This window comes from Mauremys reevesii, linkage group 16 (genome assembly GCF_016161935.1).
Source record: "Mauremys reevesii isolate NIE-2019 linkage group 16, ASM1616193v1, whole genome shotgun sequence".
NCBI lineage: Eukaryota > Metazoa > Chordata > Testudines > Geoemydidae > Mauremys > Mauremys reevesii.
Window position 1 is genome coordinate 4,103,369 of NC_052638.1, and position 20,439 is coordinate 4,123,807.

At 47.0% G+C, this 20,439-nt stretch overlaps 1 protein-coding gene across 1 annotated transcript in view; it reads left to right on the plus strand.

Moving 5' to 3' along the window:
* The window catches only part of HYDIN (HYDIN axonemal central pair apparatus protein), a 399,212-nt gene that overhangs the window by 41,521 nt on the left and 337,252 nt on the right, over positions 1-20,439 (plus strand). The window contains exons 6-7 of the mRNA XM_039503100.1: positions 2,921-3,055; positions 12,878-13,077. Coding sequence (XP_039359034.1) covers positions 2,921-3,055; positions 12,878-13,077 — 335 coding nt within the window. The remainder of the gene's footprint in view (positions 1-2,920; positions 3,056-12,877; positions 13,078-20,439) is intronic.

The window sequence follows — 20,439 nt, forward strand, 5'->3', positions numbered from 1 at the left end:
CCACTCTGTTTTTATTAGCGCAGTGCTCCGCCAGTAACACTCAGATAATGTGAGTGGCCATGCAAGACCCAAACAGTCTTATTTATACAGATAAAAGAGCGGGAATCAAACAAAGGGACAAAGGAGAAAAACAGCAAAATTCACCTGGGGCATAGCATGCATCTCCTACTTCCTTACTAACTCCTATTGATCTAAGGCTAATGCTTCACCAATTGCCCTTAAACGGTGCAATTGTTCTATGTTAATGTCTGTATTCCTGACACCTGGACTCCAGCATTCCAGCGATTTTCCTTAAAGGTACAGACAGCATTTCTTTAATCCTATCTATTTTTGTAATATAATTCATTCTACTTTCACACAACCTATGGCACAGGTGCCGAAGGCGGCACGCGAGCTGATTTTCAGTGGCACTCACGCTGCCTGGGTTCTGGCCACCAGTCAGGGGGGCTCTGCATTTTAATTTAATTTTAAATGATGCTTCTTAAACATTTAAAAAACCTTATTTACTTTACATACAACAATAGTTTAGTTATATATTATAGACTTATAGAAAGAGATCTTCTAAAAATGTTAAAATGTATTACTGGCACACGAAACCTTAAATGAGAGTGAATAAATGAAGACTTGGCACAGCACTTCTGAAAGGTTGCCAACCCTTGATTTAGTTCATCTTTATTGCTGCTATTTATACATTGTAAAATTGCTTTTTTTTTCTCTGGCTCTTTCTGAGCAGTGCTTAGAGAGGCTTTCATTGTTTGCTCTGCAGAAAATGCTTCTGTACATTCACTTTATTAGATAATAGATTATACAGGACTTTTGGACACAATTTACAGTTAGCCTTTGGAACTCACTTCCTCAAGGTATAATTTGAAGGATTCAGGATCATCTGCATTTACAGTGATGGTGACCATCAGTGACTGGTTACTGGTCTGATCACATGTGGAAATCCCTATGTTCCTAAATATGAATTGGATTTTGTGGCATATTTGTGAAGCTCTTCCAGCTTGTCAGTTAACATTTTTCATTTGAGTTTCTCTCAGTGGTAGATTTCATGCTTTAGGCTTGCTGTGCCAGTACCAGTAAACCCCTGTTTGTTTTCTATTTGCTTCCAGTATCATGAAGGGCAGCTCTCATTGCAAAATGCCATGCAAGGATTCCTGTGGGTTAACAAGATACTCGGGAATCTGGCTGCACTGAGCTTTAACTGCCGTCTGGTTATGAGCTTACCAACCAGCAGAATCTTCGGAAAGAAGTCATGCCAGTTTTTAATAATGAAACTGGAATACAAGTCAAGGACAGTAACATAGCCTGAGGCAGGAAACACACTAAAATAGCATTCCCCCTAAAGGACAGAATTAACAGATCACAGAACCATAGAATATCAGGGTTGGAAGGGACCTCAGGAGGTCATCTAGTCCAACCCCCTGCTCAAAGCAGGATCAATCCCCAACTAAATCATCCCAGCCAGGGCTTTGTCAAGCCTGACCTTAAAAACCTCTAAGGAAGGAGATTCCACCACCTCCCTAGGTAACCCATTCCAGGGCTTCACCACCCTCCCAGTGAAATGGTGTTTCCTAATATCCAACCTAAACCTCCCCCACTGCAACGTGAGACCGTTACTCCTTGTTCTGTCATCTGGTACCACTGAGAACAGTCTAGATCCATCCTCTTTGGAACCCCCTTTCAGGTAGTTGAAAGCAGCTATCAATCCCCCCTCATTTTCCTCTTCTGCAGACTAAATAAGCCCAGTTCCCTCAGCCTCTCCTCATAAGTCATGTGCTCCAGCCCCCTAATCATTTTTGTTGCCCTCCGCTGGACTCTTTCCAATTTTTCCACATCCTTCTTGTAGTGTGGGGCCCAAAACTGGACACAGTACTCCAGATGAGGTCTCACCAAAGCCAGATAGAGGGGAATGATCACGTCCCTGGATCTGCTGGCAATGCCCCTACTTATACAGCCCAAAATGCTGTTAGCCTTCTTGGCGTGCCCAAGGAGAAACCAAGTAACCTCAACCTTTCTTTGGACAGTTATTAACTCTCTGCTTCAGGCTTCCCACTCTCTGGGCTTTTGTGACTCTTCTCCTCTGATTCTCTTCAGCTGTTCCTTTGTCACCTCTTGGGTGGTTCTTCCTCCGTCAGTCAGTGCCTTCCCAAGGCTGTTTTGCTCCCTTCCTTCTCCCTCTGCTCCTCACCCCTAGATGAACTCCTTTGTTCTCACAGCTCCAGTTACTTATGTGTATGCTGAGGATTCCTTGATTGTCTACTTCCTTTTGCTTGCCCAGTTGCATCTTTGTGGCATCTTTATTTGGAACAGAAAAACCTTACCACAGTAAAAGATTCCACTGCCCACACTTCCCCCCCTCGGGGAGAGGATGAGAGAACAAACAACATGTGACAATGTTAATCATGTTGCTTAGTGCACTACTGAAAGGTGTCCCCCTCTGACTCCCTGCTTTTGACCCTCTGACCCTCACTCTCGTCCCTGTCTTATCATTTGTTGCCCCCCCTCTCCCCCCCCCAGAATTGTTTGAGATCTGGGTCTGGTAGTGCCTCTCCTTAGGTTGCGGGAGGAGCCCTTAGATGTGGGCAGGTTCACGCAAACCTAGCCCCAGATGCTCAGTAGGTACTGGAAGGTGCTTAGGTACTGTGGTGATGAGTGCAGTGCAAGAGCCGACATAGAATAGAATAGATGGCCCACTGCCAACTCAACTCAGCACATCACAAAGTTTAATGTCTCTCCATTTCCCCTATAATAAACTAATTGCACTTACCCTTTAGGGAGCACTTTCCATCTTTAGATCACAAAGTGCTTTACAAAGGTGGCTAAGGATCAATATCCCCATTTGATGACTAGGATGATTTCTTTCTCTTTGCCCTTCCGTGCGGATTGCATAATCTTATATTTTACATGTCTCCTGCAGATTCCCCGGTTGGTGAAAGTCATCCTGGAGAGCTCTCCTTACTTCAGAGTTATCAGTCCCAACGATGCGGGTCACAAAGTAGCACCAGGCATGGCGTCTACCTTCCGCATCCTCTTCACTCCTGAGGAAAACAAGGTAACATCGCCGCCCTTAAAAGGATCGTGCCCTTTAAACATAGAGTATGCACACAAGGGGCTAGATTTTGGCCAACAAAACAGGTGTAAATCCAGAGTAACCTTTCTGATTTCAGTGGCGTTACTCTGGACCCGGCCTCCTGCAGTAGCAGTAGAGCACCCACTGCTCCTTGGTGACGGGTATCCTTTAACAGACTGCACATTCCCTTTGCCTGTTGTTCTGTAATCTGTCAACCTATTTTGGGGGCTCTTTTCATCCTTCAACCCCTAAGGGATTTAAGGTGTAACTCAGGGGTTCTCAAACTGGGGGTCATGACCCCTCAGGGGGCACGAGGTTATTACATGGTGGGTCAGCCCCCGCTTTGCCTCTAGCATTTATAATGGTGTTAAATATTTTAAAAGTGTTTTTAATTTATAAGGGGGAGGGGGGGTCACACTCAGTGGCTTGTTGTGTGAAAGGGGTCACCAGTACAAAAGTTTGAGAACCGCTGGACTGTAACTCCTGATAGATTATGCACCATACAGTCAAACGTACGGCTTTCTACATGACTGTACATATTCTGACGTACTGAGCCAATTATAAAGACCAGCGCCTAAACTTTCAAAAGTGATCAGTGATTTTGGGGGCCCAACATAGGACCTTTGAAAGAGGCCTGATTTCCAGTGGAGGGATGCTCAGCACTTTCTGAAAATCTGGCCACTTCAAGGTGTCTCAGGTTGGACACCGAAAAATGGAGACACTCAAGTTCGATAGTTCTTTAGGCCTAAAGTCTTTTTTAACCAATCTGTGTATGTCTTGATTGCAGTCCATGTGCCACAGTTTGAGAACCACTGTTTTAGACTAACTGGCTGGGGGCAGCGTGGAATTGTGGTATTTGATTGGCCACAGTTGGGATTACATTGCTGCTGTTCATTTCTCCTTTTTATATGGGATCTGTATGTATGAGTGGGAAGACACATACACAGCTGTTCAGTTATACCTGTAGGAATGCAGTAGATTAGGGAAACCTATTCTTAATCTCTCCCTCTCCTCATTTTGGCCTGGGGAAAAGGAGACGATTTTAAAAACTCTGGTTTTAGGCCTTACAGATATGCTGCCCCTGCAGACATTTGCCTGCTTACATTCCAGTTGTCAATCAGGGAGAGGAAGTGCTACGTGTGTGGCAGAGAGCCGGCTTGGCACAGGCAAACTGAGCTCTGGATTTTCTTCATTAAGAAGGGGCTCAGTGTGCTGCAAAGGGCTGAATGGTATTTCCTATCTGAAAGATTCTGTGCAGAAATAAATGGGCATATACATTCTCCCACTGCCATGTTATCTCTCTCATATGCAGTGTCCCAAACCCAGCGTTTCTCGCATCGTAGGAGGTTATAAAGAAGAGATTTTTAATATTGGTTTGGCTGCCTCCTTTAGTCCTGTACCATAATGATACCTAACAGCATCTGTGTCTACCTACTGGCATCTCACCATAGTATCTAGGCTACTACGCCATTAAATAAAAAAAAAATAATTGGGGATATACCAATCTCCTAGAACTGGAAGGAACCTTGAAAGGTCATCAAGTCCAGCCCCCTGCCTCCACTAGCAGGACCAATTTTTGCCCCAGATCCCTAAGTGGCCCCCTCAAGGATTGAGCTCATAACCCTGGGTTTAGCAGGCCAATGCTCAAACCACTGAGCTAGCCCTCCCCCCTATTGCTTTGCGGAGAGTGTACAAATAACATTGCTGTGCTAGTAGTGATCCTTCGTTACTGTGATCATGCGGCTTGTTGGGGCAGAAGAAGATGTCGCAGCTGGGAAGGGTCAGATGCATGGCAGGTTGATGCTTAAAGAAATGCAGAGCACATTTTTTACAGCATCCTAGTGCTAGTGCCGGCCTTCATTTAATCTGTCTTGAAATGGCAAGGTTAGGAATAGCTTTGTACTAGCCAGTGTTGGTGCACTAAGAGAGCTGAGGAGTTTGGTCCTCTCTTTGGACACAGTTGATTTCTTTTCTTTCGTTTGTTGGTAGGTTTTGGTTTCATTGTGTTCCTTTTTTGTAATGTTTGGAAATGGAATGGTGTAATAAATGAAAATCCCCATGATCTGGATCGTATTCCCCAGCAACATGAGTCTGTGAAATAATCAATTTTCCTCTGACAGGACTGAGAAGTTATTGAAAGTCATTAATGTTTGCAGTAAAACTATGTTGGTATGGGGGGAAATTTTCAAGCGTGCCCAAGTGACTTAGGCTCCCAAGGTGGTCTCTCAAGTAGAAAGGACCCATGTTATTTAGGGCTTTATAAATCAAACCCAGAACCTTAAATCCCTACAGGGTTCAGCCCGATTCACCAGGTCCTAATGTTACAAATATGAAAAATGGTCCTTAGAGTGATATTTTGAAAGCCATCTGCATTGTGCTTGCAGTTGTTTGTATGCAAAGTAACACTGATGCATGCATCTTAGGCTTTGTACTTTGTACGTACTAATGTATGGCCCACCTGTGCTCCCATGGTTGATCTTGTGGGAGCAGGATCATGCCACTAGAATCCTTTTTTAAATAGGGGAACCTTCTTGATGCTGAAATACTTCAGTAAATTAGTATGTAAATTATGCCAACATAAGAACGGCCGTACTGGGTCAGATCAATAATCCATCTAGCCCAGTATCCTGTCTACTGACAGTGGCCAATGCCAGGTGTCCCAGAGGGCGTGAACCTAACAGGTAATGATCAAGTGATCTCTCTCCTGTCGTCCATCTCCATCCTCTGACAAACAGAGGCTAGGGACACCATTCCTTACTCATCCTGGCGAATAGCCATTAGTGGACTTAACCTCAGTGAATTTATCCAGTTCTCTTTTAAACGCTGTTATAGTCCTAGCCTTCACAATCTCCTCAGGCAAGGAGTTCCACAAGTTGACTGTGCGCTGTGTGAAGAAGAACTTCCTTTTATTTGTTTTAAACCTGCTGCCCATTAATTTCATGTGGTGACCCCTAGTTCTTGTATTATGGGAATAAGTAAATAACTTTTCCTTATCTACTTTCTCCACATCACTCATGATTTTATACACCTCTATCATATCCCCCCTTAGTCTCCTCTTTTCTAAGCTGAAAAGTCCTAGCCTCTTTAATCTCTCCTCATATGGGACCCGTTCCAAACCCCTAATCATTTTAGTTGCCCTTCTCTGAACCTTTTCTAGTGCCAGTAGATCTTTTTTGAGATGAGGAGACCACATCTGCACACAGTATTCAAGTTGTGGGCGTACCATGGATTTATATAAGGGCAATAATATATTCTCAGTCTTATTCTCTATCCCCTTTTTAATGATTCCTAACATCCTGTTTGCTTTTTTGACCGCCTCTGCGCACTGCGTGGACATCTTCAGAGAACTGTCCACGATGACTCCAAGATCTTTTCCCCGATTTGTTGTAGCTAAATTAGCCCCCCTCATATTGCATGTATAGTTGGGGTTATTTTTTCCAGTGTATATTACTTTGCATTTATCCACATTAAATTTCATTTGCCATTTTGTTGCCCAATCACTTAGTTTTGTGAGGTACCTACATTTTGCCACTAGGACAAAATGTAGGTACCTGTTTGTTTGTGTGTGTGTATGTATTTATGTGTGTAATATATATATGTATATGTGTATATACAGTATATATTCAGTGCTTGTCCCTGTAATCCCTCTTGAGGCATATCACTTGTTTCAGCACATGCGCGCGCACCCGCGCACGCGCGCACACACACACACACACACACACACACACACACACACACACACACACACACGTTTAAGTGATATGCCTGAAGAGGGATTACAGGGACAAGCACTGAATTATCCCACTTTATGATAATAAAAGTTCAGTTTCCATACATTGGGCATATGCATCTGTGACTCTTGGTTAAGCGTGGTACTCCTGATTTACAGAGGTATAGCACAGTGCAGGATCAGGGCCTGTGTGTTCTAAAGAAAAGGAATTTGGGTGCTGTCAGTGGCTGGAATGCCATGCGCCATGCAGCTTCTTCCTGAGAAATGAGCATTTTCATATTATCTCTTAGCCCTCTGGGTCTGCCACACAACTGGGCAGTCAGTACATAAATAAATAGCTGATATGTATCTTTGTTTATTGGCATTTGCTTTGTAAATATGAAATGCAAATCTTTCCACTTGGTAACAATTCCAGTTCATTCCTCTAACTGCTTCTAATTGATACTGTTGTGTTTTATGGCTTGGTTTGTTTAATGTGGGTGTTCTTGTTCTGTAAAGTGTTCCAGGGAGCTCTTGTATTTCTGTCTGACATTGGAAACCTTTGCCGAGCTGATGTGCAAATAAACAACGGACAGGAATCTTCACGTTTTCTATGTGTCTTTCCGGATTATTAATAGATTATGCTAAAGTCCAATGAAAGGGAAAGCAAGAGGCACATAAAACCATTTTACAGCACAGTTTATTCAATCTTCCACTCCTACTCTTTGCACCATAACAATGCCACATTTTTCAGGCAATACCAGCTTAGACGGGAGAGTTTGCAAATTTCATTACTGCCGCCAGTGATGACTGAAGTGATGCTTGTTGATTAATATGAACTATGACAGGACAATGAGTTATTGAATTAGCAGAATTAAGTCCTTTTAAAATTCAGTCCAGCCTGTTAGAGATGTTTTGTAGCATATTGAAGCCATTTGTAGCATGTCTTCAGGGGCAGGGTTCCTGAGGGAAGCACTCAGGTTCACTTCGAGGAATGTCTTTCTGTAAAATTGAGTTGAGACCAAATTATCCCCTTATCAAGGACAAGAAAAACATAGTCCCTAATTGCAGAGTTCTCTGTGAATTGAGAGTTCTCAGCAGAACTGTCATGGGGTATTTATGAGATCTCCAGAGTCTCTGCACTATTTTCCAGTATTGCACAGTCCTGCCTCCGGGGCCCAGTGGTTCCTCTGCATTCTTGCTTGACTTTTAATTACATTGAAGTGGACCTGGTGATGTTCTTTGCAGCTGTCAAGGTTGATTCCCCACTCTGGCACTTCGAGTGCAGAAGGTGGGGGCCTGCAAGGATTTTAAAAATTATTACTGGCCACTCCAGGCTTGTATTAAACTCCCAAGGTTACAGCTTCTCTCTGACCTTGGATGGATAGATACTACCACCATCCAAGTGCAAAAACCACCTTTGAAACCAGAAAGGTGCACTTGGGAATTCCTTCCTATGGGGTACCGTCAAGCCCTTTCACACCCCCTCCCCCCCGGGGGGGAAGAGCTGAGAAAGAAAACAAAGGAAATCAGCTGTTGCCACCAGCTAATTAAACAACACGTGCACAAACCTCTTAGGACACAAAAATCCAATCCTGTTCTTAAAAGAGGTAAATTTTATTAAAAACAAAAAGAAAGAAAATACATCTGGAACTTAGGCTTTTGCTAGATTTAAAAAACCCACTAACAATAATTAAATATCAAGAATAACCTTCTTGAGGTCCAGCTTAAAGGTTACAAGCAAAACAGAAGCATTTGGGGTTAGCACAGAGGAGTCCACAAGCCAATAAGAAATAAACAGAAATAAACCTAATCATGTCTTTCTAGACATTCCCTAATTTACTTACACATCTGGGGTTTCAGATAAGCAATCTCTAGGTATGATCTGATGGTTTTTCATGCCTGGCTTTCAGCTTCTTACAGCATCACTGCTCCCCGTTCCCCTCTTTCCCAGAGAACCACAACACACACACAAAGGGAAGTTTTTTCCCAATTTTAAAAAGTTCAAGCCTTCCCATTGGCTCTTTTGGTTAGGTGCCTACTCCTTTCATTTTACCTGTGGGCTTGTTAACCCTTTACAGGTAAAGCGAGTAGAGAACAACCACCAAGAGGGATTCCACAGCTAACTGGCTGGCTAGGGGTCCACAAAAGGGAGCTACTCCTCCCCGCCCCATATATCACAGAAGCTATAATCAGGAAATAACTCATGCAGTATTTGTACTCAATCATATAGTTAAACTGACAGACGAGAGCCAGCTGGGTAGTGATCAGACATGCCATTATGAAATGAAAACATGCAAATCAAACCGGTGCAGTAATGAAGCCTTAGATTGCAGAGCTCCTGAAACAATTGTTCTTCAAGTGATGGTCCCTATGTGGATTCCAAATGCAGGTGCTCATGCGTGCCATGCGCCGGAGCTGGAACTGTTCATTGTAGTGTCTGTTGACCTGCACGTGTGTTGTGTGTCCACCATGTGACATGTCCAAGGCTTTAAGAGGCTGTGCGGGTTGATGCCGCTCCAGTTCCCTCTTACTGCCGCCTGGCCAGTGTCAGAACCCCATTCCTTGTTGCTTGTAGCTCGCTAAGAGAACTGCTCTTTGTTTTTGCTGTATATATTGGAACGTAGTTCTGCCATAACAGACTCATCTCCCCAACATGCGATGAGATCCAGTACCTCCCGTTCAGACCATGCTGGAGCTTGTCTGCGAATCTGGGACTGCGTGATCTCTTGTGATGATGGACTCTGCATGGTCGCCTGTGATGATGGACTGTGCTGATGGTCACCTGTGCTGATGGTGACCAAACAGGAAATGAAATTCAAAAGTTCCCTGGGCTTTTCCTGCCCACCTGGCTGGTGCATTGGAGTTGAGAGTGTTGTCCAGAGCAGTCACAAGGGAGCATTCTGGGATAGCTCCCGGAGGCCAATAACGCCGAATTGCGTCCACAATCCTTTAACCCGGGATTGTGATCTCGATTTAAGTGCTACTCCACTTGCTGAGGTGGAGTACAGAAATCGGATTAAAGAGCCCTTTAAATCTTAAAAACCGGTTTGGTTGTGTGGACGGAATCTTTTTGTTTTTAATTAACTCGTTTAATTTCGAAATAACAGACTAGTGTAGACCAGGCCTAAGGCATTCACCTTCCAATTGGGTTTACAACGCCCTGGTTATATCAGCATGTCCAAAATGATAATACGATGTACATTTTTCTGTCATGTGCTAATACAGCTTCCTGAGGATATAAATAGTCAGGAATACCAAGTACCCAGCTAACAGGTGCAGTGAATTCACACTGGCTACCCTTAGCATTTCATTTTATTAGAAGGTTTCTTTTTATTAGACGGTAAGACTGCAGATTAAGTGCAAAATTATTCAGGGAGGATTGGTGCAGGTGAATGTGCAGAACTGCATCACAGCTAATGTTCTGTTTCTTTATCTTTCCATGTATGGAGAGAGTAAATCCCCCTGAAATTTGCAGCTTGAATACTTGAAATTTGTTTCTAAAAAACAATTTTCTGATGCTGAATGTAACAGTGTCTTTTGTTGTAACCTGAGAATCCCATCTGAGCTGGCAGTCCATGTGACACGAGAGCCACGAAAATGCACAAACTATTAGCTGCTGCAGCTCTGGTAATAAAATATTTCTAAACCTGTTCATGTGTCTGTGTGCCTGGGTTTATCTTACACTAGACAGCACCTGGAAAAAACAGCACCACTAAGAAGAAATATGTCATTCAGGTGATAGTAACAAGAAGTAAATTCCATATGCTGGGTAATATAGTGTTAGGAAAGATTGTTGCTGCATTAGAAACGTGTCTAAGTTAAAACCCTGGGGCCATTTATTTAACAGAAGTAGTAGCAAGGAGACAGTTTTCACTGATTTCTAAGTACCCATGAAAGAGCACCACGATGATAAATGAGTAGGTAGTGTGGCCTAGTGGATAAAGCACAACACTAACTTCAATTTGAGATGTGGGTTCTTGTCTTAGCTCTGCCATTGGCCTGCTGAGTAATCTTGGGCAAGTCACTTCCCCTCTCTGTTCCTCAGTTTCCCCATCTGTAAAGTTAGTATAATGATACTGATCTCCTTTTTAAAGTCCTTTGAGATCTCCTGATGAAAAGTGCTATAGAAATGCTAGGTAATGGCGGAATTATTAAGAAGATGCAGGCTTGTCTATCAATTTAGACTATTGTTTCTTAGAGCAACCTTGGTTTTCATTCCTCATATTACAGAGTTCTTCAGGTTAAGAACAGAAGATAGTTGGGAGGTAGGGCCAATTGCCAATTGTGCCATTGGTTTTAGTGGGACCAAGATTTTACCTCAGTACACAAAGTCTTTAGCTCTGGAGGCTAAGCTAAAATCTGTTCAGTGTATAGTAGAATGATTTTGCTGGTTTGATTCTGGTCCCAGCTGTGTTTTTCCAGGTCTCCAAACCACCACTCAGCTGGGCGGGATTGTCCAGCTCTGTTCTGAAAAAGCCAAGGCCTTAGAGTCCCACAGTTCGGTTTGCTGTGATTGGCATGTGTTGACAGAGCAGTCTGGGAGAAGACTGAGCATCTCTGATTTGCAGCAGGGTTGGCTCTCACTGTTCGATCATTGGCTTGTCCAATTCATCCCACTTTTGAACTAATAAAACCTCAAATCGTTGTCTTCCCCCGCCCCCCAACTCAACACCAGAATTATTGTGCTCACCTTGTTTGGTGTTTCTTTGGAGACTGGCTGATCTTTACAGGATGATGAAATATACACATGGCTACATTATCAGGAACATGCATTTGTCTATACAAAGAAAGTGATAGCTGCCAACCTTGCTAAAGACCTGATCCAACCAAATTGGAATGACTGGGATACCCCTGTCACTGGGATTACCATCTCAGCACAACTACTTCTTTATACTGGCTTTGCTAGTCAGCTGCTGTAATGAACAGAACAGGCTCTGGTAATTTCTGGCAAACTCTGAGGTTTCACTTGTGATCCCTATAATCCAGTGCATGGAATTATTCCTTTTCACAGTGTATCGAAATAGGAGTATCAGATATTTTTATCACAATTGCTTAGTCGTTGAGTCTTCCTGAATGTTTGGGTACAGTGAAATAAAGTGTATTATTTGGAATGTTTGGCTCATTTGCAAACTGACAAATAAGTCATACCACTGGAATTGAAAGCCATTAGAATAGCCTGTCATATTATATTACATAATGTAATGTAAATATTTTAAATGCATAATGTCAGACCATTTTGTTTTTAAACTGTTAATTGGAGGCTTCCATAATGGTGTGATTGTAGATAGGTGCATGGGTTAGAGAAAATGGGACTCAGATGAAACCTGAACTCTTTTCCTCTAACAAACTGATAATCTTCCTTAGCACTGCTGCTCTTTAGTATTCCATTTCCCTTCTCCTTCTTCCCTTCAAAGACAATCACCTGATCTCCCCAACACTAGCCTGGACTTTCAGCCATTATCTGTTTCTCCTCAAAACCCAATTATCTTCTGGGTCTCAAACCCTCAACAAGGAACCTTAACGTTGCTGGCATCTCTGGATGTCTGAGTCTCAGCAGACCTGTCGCGGTGTATGCACACCCATCCCCCTTTGGGGCAGGGCAGGACAGTGATATAACCACGGTTACTTTCCCTGGTGGCCCTTGGAGAGACCACAGTACGGCCCAGAGGCCGGGGTTACAGCCTAATGGCGAGAGTCAATATGGCGGCTCTCAGACACAGGGCAGCATGGCCTAATGGCCAGAGTCAATATGGTGGCCTTTGGACACAGGGCAGAGTCAATATGGTGGGGAAAGGTGGGGGCCACCCCCAGGGGGGTAACGGCCTGGGTAGGGGGGCCCAGGCCTGCCCGACTCCACCGGGCCCAGACCCAGGGCCCTAACAGTGACGGTGTAGTCCATCACTGGGTCAGCTGGGAATCCCACCGAAACACGCTGACCTCATTCAGCTGGGAGATACCACTTGCTCACTCTCCCTGCTTGTAACTGTGGATTCTGTTGTCCATGAAGCCAGTTGGATCCCTTCTGTTGCTCACTTTCTTGTGGGAATGATGCCTGAGTTTACCAGACCGATGTGTGTGTTATTTCCCTGTAGGATTACATCCACCAGGTAACCTGCATCACAGAAAGAGAAAAGTTTATTGTGCCTATCCGAGCTATAGGGGCTCGGGCAATACTGGACTTCCCTGACCAGCTGAACTTCTCCACCTGCCCCGTCAAGTACAGTACTCAGAAAACTCTGCTGGTTCGCAACATTGGCAATAGAGAGGCCCGCTACAGAACCAGCCTTCAGAGGTAAAGGGGGCTTTGGTTGGTCTTCGTGTGCTTCACCTTACTTGCCGAAGGCTGTGTTAATGTAGGATAGCAAAGAGGAACAGAACAATCAGATAACTTGCACATTGCAGCATGTCCTGCAGACTGGGGGGATTTTTAGAGCACACCAGCTTTTTACTGTCACTTGCTGTGTGATGGGAAAAGTGTCTGTCTGAGCCGCCAACCCTTGTCCATGGTAGGTTGCAGAGTTTTAGGGCATGCTGTTGTGTGTGCTCCATGGCAATACCATGCACCAAGCCTGTCAGATTTGAAGGGAAAAAAAATCTTGTTGCAGCCCAGTAGTTAAAGATACAGGTAGGAGAATGGTAGCTAAGTCCTTCTCCCACGATGGAAGGTATGGGTAGGAGCTGTTGTCAGTTGTTGGCTGCGTACGTGTTCTCTCTGTGTGCTGCACCGGCTCTGGCCTGGCAGCCAGTACAGCAGACTCCAGTCGAACTGCCCAAGAAGACCACAGACTCGGTTCAGTAGCGAAGGCACTTGGGCAGGTTTATTGTCAACGAGCACAGTCCTAGTACCCTGGCTCAGTGGGTCTAGGTACACTAACACATGGACCCCAAGCGCAGCCCCAAACCCCGGTGGCAGCCAACCCCTGGCCATGCGCTCCTACCCCCAGCCCTGGCTGCTGACCCTGGGCACTGCTCCTGGATGTCGACTCTGGGTTCTGGCGGGTGCTGGCCAGAGGCACCGATTCCCAGCCCCAGGCGCCAGCCCCGGTGCAGATGCCCAGCTCTGGGCATGCAGCAGCAGACACCAACCCCAGGCGCTGGCAGGTGCTGGCCCTGGACGTTGACCTCCAGTCCCGGTTGCACAGCAGCAGGCTTCGGTGGGTGCTGGCCCAGGACACTTACTCCTAACCCCTGCTGTGCAGCAGTGGGCATGAACCCCAAGGGCCAACCCTGGGTGCTGACCCCTGGCCCTGGTCACACAGCAGCAGGTGCTGGCTCCAGGTGCCGACCTCTGGCTGCGCGGCCACCCAGCAGTCTATCAAGTGCCACACACTTCAGGTGTCCCTCCCCCCTCTGCTGCGCTGCTCCTGCCCTCTGCCTTGGAGCCCCTGGCCAGCGGCTCCCGGGAGCCTCCTGCTTGCTGTGCAGAGTCGGGGGGAGGAGAGACACTGATGTCAGGGAGTCCCCCTTCCCCCACCCATGTACCCCATCTCTGCAGAGCAGGGCGGGGAATACGACAGGGCTCAGGAATGGGACATGGGAAAGAGTTTGCTGGCAGCTGCTGCTGTGTCTCAGGCCTCAGACTGGTGAGTGGTGATCTACCTCAAGGGGCAGTGTGTCTCTCTCACCCTCACACACACACACACTGTGTCTCTCTCACCCTCACACACACACACACTGTGTCTCTCTCTCACACACACACACACACACACACACACACACACACACACACACACTGTGCGCGTCTCTCTCTCTCTCACACACACACACACAGTGTGCGTCTCTCTCTCTTTCTCTCTCTCTCTCACACACACACACTGTGTGTGTGTGTGTCTCTCTCTCTCTCACTCACACACACACACACACTCTGTCTTTCACACTCGCCTCCCAACACATACTTGTGTTGTTGTTGTTACTTCTTGATACTTCCTGCAATGCACATATATTCTCTGTAATCTTATTCTTTCAAAGTGTGTTATTTTAGTGTTTTGACTGGGCTATGCATTTCATAATTTTTATTTCCCTCTTTTGCTTAAATTTAATTCTTTGAATAGCGAGTTCTAAAATGCCTAACCTGTCCTGTCTGGAGTAATTATCCCTATGGTAACTTTTTAAAAATATATATTATATCTAGGTGTTTTGTTTCTGTTGGTGGCGCACAGCCACACATTACCTCGATATGGTGCACATAACAAAATGCATTCCGCACATATATGGAAAAAATTAGAGAGACCATTGGCAGGAAGCCTGTGTAAGTCTACAGTCTGCCAAGCTAGGCTGCTAGACTGTGTTGGTACTTACCTCTCCCTGAGCCCCTAGACTGTGTTGGTGCTCACCCCTGCCTGAATCCCTAGACTGTTAGAGCGCTCACCCCTGCCAGAGCCTAGACTGTGTGTTTGCTGGCGGCCTTAGCCTACAAGCTGAGACTAAAGCCTGCTCCCTGCTCTGCTGAACTCGTAACTGCTTTCTGTCCCAGCCAAGAGGCTGCGAGCTAAATACTGCTCACTGCTTCACCTTGCCTGGGTGGGCGAGAGCACCAGACTGTCCTGCTGATTTACCTCTGCTAGGTCGCTACAGAACCCAGACTGCATACGGCTCGGCCACAGCAGTGAGGCCCGAGCCTCAGGATTGTTGCCTAAAATAGCAAGGCGTAGTGGCCTTCATCCCCACTTGAGAGTGATGGACCACTACACTTCCCTTCCTCATCCAGCCATCTACGTAGGCAACTTTAACAGCCATCATGAAGACTGGGGATACTGCTCAAATGACGCAACCGGGGAACAGATCACAGAATGGGTCTCCCTCAAAGTCCTCCACCTGCTCGATGATCCAAAGCAATCCAGATCTTTTCGGTCTGGATCACAGCCCTGACCTGTGTTTTGTGACCTGGCCACAGCAAGAACCATTTTGAGTCACTTCCCGCATAACCAACATCGCTCAATTATCCTCCAACGTAAGTTGAAGACAGGGATCACCCTTGTTGATCTGTGTTAGAAGGTTTTCCCTTCGCTCCCTCCCCTGGTTCTTGTCATGCAGACGGAAAGCAGACCCGAAGTCCGAAGTGCAAGCAATGCAAAGTTTATTGGGGTTAATTTCCAGCAGGCATATGTATACCATAACTCGATGCCGCAGAGCCCTGTTTCCCAGTTCCCCCTCCTCCGAAGGCATAATTATACCTGAAATGCATCCCCACAGTCCCACCTCTTACAGCTTATGGTCATGTTCCGTTCTGGGGGTCGTGCGGCTAGGGTCTTCCTCCCCACCCCTGTTGTACCCCAAGGGAGGGGTAAGGAGTGAGGTTGTGCTCCAGTCCGGGGCAGGCATTTCTCTGGTCTTTTAGTGTTTTACTCCCCCCCCCACCCCCTTTGCCCCTCCCAACTGGTTGCTTGACCTTGCCTTGAGATAAGGAGTTATCAGGGTGCAGGCAGGGGGAAGCCGGGGCTGTGTGCGGGCAGGGGGGTAGCTCAGAGTGCAGGGAGGGGGTAGCTGGGGCTGTGTGCGGGCGGGGGGCTAGCTCAGAGTGCAGGGAGGGGGTAGCTGGGGCTGTGTGCAGGCAGGGGGTAGCTCAGGGTGCGGGGAGGGGGTAGCTGGGGCTGTGTGAAGGCACGGGGTAGCTCAGGTTCAGGGGAGGTAGTTAGGGCTGTGTGCAGGCAGGGGGTAGCTCAGGGTGCAGGCAGGGGGTAGCTGGGGCTGTGTGCAGGCAGGGGGTAGCTCAGGTGCAGGGAGGGGGTAGTTAGGGCTGTGTGCAGGCAGGGGGGTAGCTCAGGGTGGAGGCAGGGGGTAGCTCAGGTTCAGGGGGGAGGTAGTTAGGGCTGTGTGCAGGCAGGGGGGTAGCTCAGGGTGCAGGCAGGGGGTAGCTGGGGCTGTGTGTAGGCAGGGGGTAGCTCAGGTGCAGCCAGGGGGTAGCTAGGGGCTGTGTGTGTGCAGGGGGTAGCTCAGGTGCAGGAGGAGGTAGCTCAGGGCTGTGTGCAGGCAGGGGGGTAGCTCAGGGTGCAGGCAGGAGGTAGCTAGGTGCTGTGTGCAGGCAGGGGGGAGCTCAGGGTGCATGGAGGGGGTAGCTGGGCTGTTTGCAGGCAGGGGTAGCTCAGGGTGCAGGGAGGAGGTAGCTCAGGGCTGTGTGCGGGCAGGGGGGTAGCTCAGGGTGCAGGCAGGGGATAGCTGGGGCTGTGTGCAGGCAGGGGGTACCTCACAGTGCAGGCAGGGAGTAGCTGGGGCTGTGTGCAGGCAGGGGGTAGCTCAGAGTGCAGGCACGGGGTAGCTGGGCTGTGTGCAGGCAGGGGGTAGTTCAGGGTGCAGGCAGGAGGTAGTTAGGGCTGTGTGCGGGCAGGGGGTAGCTGGGGCTGTGTGCAGGCAGGGGTTAGCGCAGGGTGGAGGCAGGGGTAGCTCAGGTTCAGGGGAGGTAGTTAGGGCTGTGTGCAGGCAGGGGGTAGCTCAGGGTGCAGGCAGGGGGTAGCTGGGGCTGTGTGCAGGCAGGGGTAGCTCAGGTGCAGGGAGGAGGTAGCTCAGGGCTGTGTGCAGGCAGGGGGTTAGCGCAGGGTGGAGGCAGGAGGTAGCTAGGGGCTGTGTGCAGGCAGGGGGGTAGCTCAGGTTCAGGGGGGAGGTAGTTAGGGCTGTGTGTGGGCAGGGGGGTAGCTCAGGGTGCAGGCAGGGGGTAGCTGGGGCTGTATGCGGGCAGGGGGGTAGCTCAGGGTGTAGGAAGGGGGTAGCTAGGGGCTGTGTGTGGGCAAAGGGGTAGCTGAGGGTGCAGGAAGGGGGGTAGCTGGGGCTGTGTATGGGTGAGGGGGGGGTCTCCCAATGCGGCTCTCAGCTTAAGGGGGGTGCTGGGGCTCCTGGCTTGCGGGGGAGGTTATCAGCTGCAGCCCCGCGCTGCTCCCAGCTGGGGTGGGGGTGGGCCACCAGCTTCAGCCCTGCGCCGCTTCCAGCTTCAACGCTGGGGGTTGGCCACGAGGCTCCGCTGCCCCCCTGAAAGAGCTCTTGGACCCCCAGGGGGCCACAGATCCCTGCTTGAGAGCCTAATCATCGGAGTTCAGCTCCCTCCATCACATGAAAGCAGTTATGGGGGAACCCGAGACAGCTTTCACCAGTCACAGGGGTCCACGGGGTCCAGCCATGGCCATTGGAACGCAGCTCATACTGCACTTGGCGATCCAAGTGTGTCAACATTGGGGCTCGTAATGGCCAGTGCTGCTTTCCCAATAGCAAACAGCCCAAGATTCCTCACTCACCCTCTTGGGATAGATCTACAGTACGAGCCTCCCAGCCCGGGTAGCCAGAGTTGCGCTAACAGGCTTAAGTTAGTGTGCTGTAAATAGCAATATGGATTTTGTGGCTCCGGTGCAGGCTTGGGCTGTCCTGAGCTGAGGCCCGAGGGCTTGAGAGTGTGAGTTGTTACCTGATCTGCAACATCCATGCTGCTATTTTTAGGTCCACTAGCTCAAGCCCTGCTAGTGGGAGTCTGTCTATCTGGGCTATGAGGCTCACTCTCAGCTGCAGTGCAGACATAACTGCCAGCTCAGTCCTTCTCCCATTGAAGTCAGTGGCAAAGCTCTCACCGACTAATGGCCCTGAATTGGAGTTACTTATACTTAATGAGCAAAAACTCCAGCAATGTCATCACCTGTCCCTGGGTTCCTATCAATAACACTCAGTGTGTGCCATGCTTCAGTTGTTCATCTTGTGTTTATATATGAATTGCATTTCAAAACCACAGTGAGACACTCCAGATTGTGCTGTTCAGGGTGATAACTTAACTACCAGCAAAATATTAAAAACAAATAGACCATGGTCCTTTCAATGGATGCCATAAGCCACAAACCAGGCAGTCCTTGCCGAGAAATGCATTTCATCTGACTTATGCAGCAAATGATTCCAAGACATTAAGATGCTGAGACTTCCCTTTGATCAACCAGGAGTCCCTTCTTATGTTGTCTCAAATCAGCATGTTTTTATGTCAATATTAAGGCACAGCAGATTCATTTAATGACTTCTAACACATTGGAAAGAGCTTAAGCAGTCCAAGTACTTCTAGTAAGCATGGCCAATGTTCTTTACAAACTCATTTAGCAAGTTTCAGAGTGGTAGCCATGTCTGTATCAGCAAAAACAGTGAGGAGTCCTTGTGGCACCTTAGAGACTAGCAAATTTATTTGGGCATAAGCTTTCGTGGGCTAAAACCTGCTTCATCAGATGCATGGAGTGAAAAATACAGTAAGCAGTATCTATATTACAGCACATAAAAAGATGGGAGTTGCTTTATCAAGTGGGGGATCAGTGCTAACGAGGCCAATTCAATTAAGGTGGAAGTGGCCTATTCTCAACAGTTGACAAGAAGGGGTGAATATCAACAAAGAGAAAAATTACCTTTTTAGTGCTAACGAGGCGAATGCAATTAAGGTGGACATTGCCCATTTCCAACAATTGACAGGAAGGTGTGAGTATCAACAGAGGGAAAATGACTTTTTGTAGTGACCCAGCCACTCCCAGTCTTTATTCAGGCCTAATTTGATTGTGTCCAGTTTGCAAATTAATTCCAGTTCTGCTGTTTCTCATTGAAGTCTGTTTTTGAAGTTTTTTTGTTGAAGAATGGCCACTTTTAAGTCTGTTATTGAGTGTCCAGGGAGATTGAAGTGCTCTCCAACTGGTTTTTGAATGTTGCAATTCTTGATGTCTGATTTGTGTCCATTTATTATTTTGCGTAGAGACTGTCTGGTGTGGCCAATGTACATGGCAGAGGGGCATTGCTGGAACATGATGGAATATATCACATTGGTAGATGTGCAGGTGAACAAGCCCTTGATGGTGTGGCTGATGTTGTTAGGTCCTATGATGGTGTCCCTTGAACTCTTGATTCCTGCCATCCAAAATTACAACTTGCAACACCTGTGCTTAAATAGAGAATCTCCCATTAAATTCACTCACAATGAAATCCTCCTGTTAATGACACTTAGAGACTCAGTTGCTGAGGTTGTAATTGAAGTATTCTCTTCTCTTGTTTGACTTATTTACACGCCGAGGTACCACTCTAGCTACAGTTTTTATCTGCATTGATTCAAGTCCTTTACTTCTTAGAATTAACTGTCACTGAAGTACCAATAGGTTCTGATCCTTCTTAAATATAAACAGGATATTTTTAAAATTGAAAAAATGAAAACTATAGATTAAAACCCCCATTAATCATTCCCTCCTCTGGTCTCCTAGCAGTCTTTTGTGTCAGCCTTCTAGGGTGTGGACTTTCTGGGAGAGGGACTGTCTTCGATATTTATGCCTTGTGCAATGCAAGGTTCCTTGCTAGTACTCAGCAAATAATTAATAATTAGTCTAAAAGATCAGCTGGAAAAACCTCAGATAAAAAAACAGCCTTTAAGCCAGAGTCTAGTCTCTGATGTGAGTTAATTGCTGTTAGGATTATTGTGTTCTTCAAAAAAAAGTTGTGTAATTGTGCTTGTATAACACCGACAGACCCCAGTCGTTAGCAGGTGGGATTGAACCAGAGACCTCGGGAGCTTAGTGCATGAGCCAAAAGCCAACTGCCTGTTAGCTAAGGCTATAGAGCAGACTCAAGCGCTTTCTCGCTCACTCTCTAAGTCAGGGGTTCTCAAACTGGGGGTTGGGACCCCTTGGGGTTGCAAGGTTATTACATAGCAGGTCGCAAGCTGTCA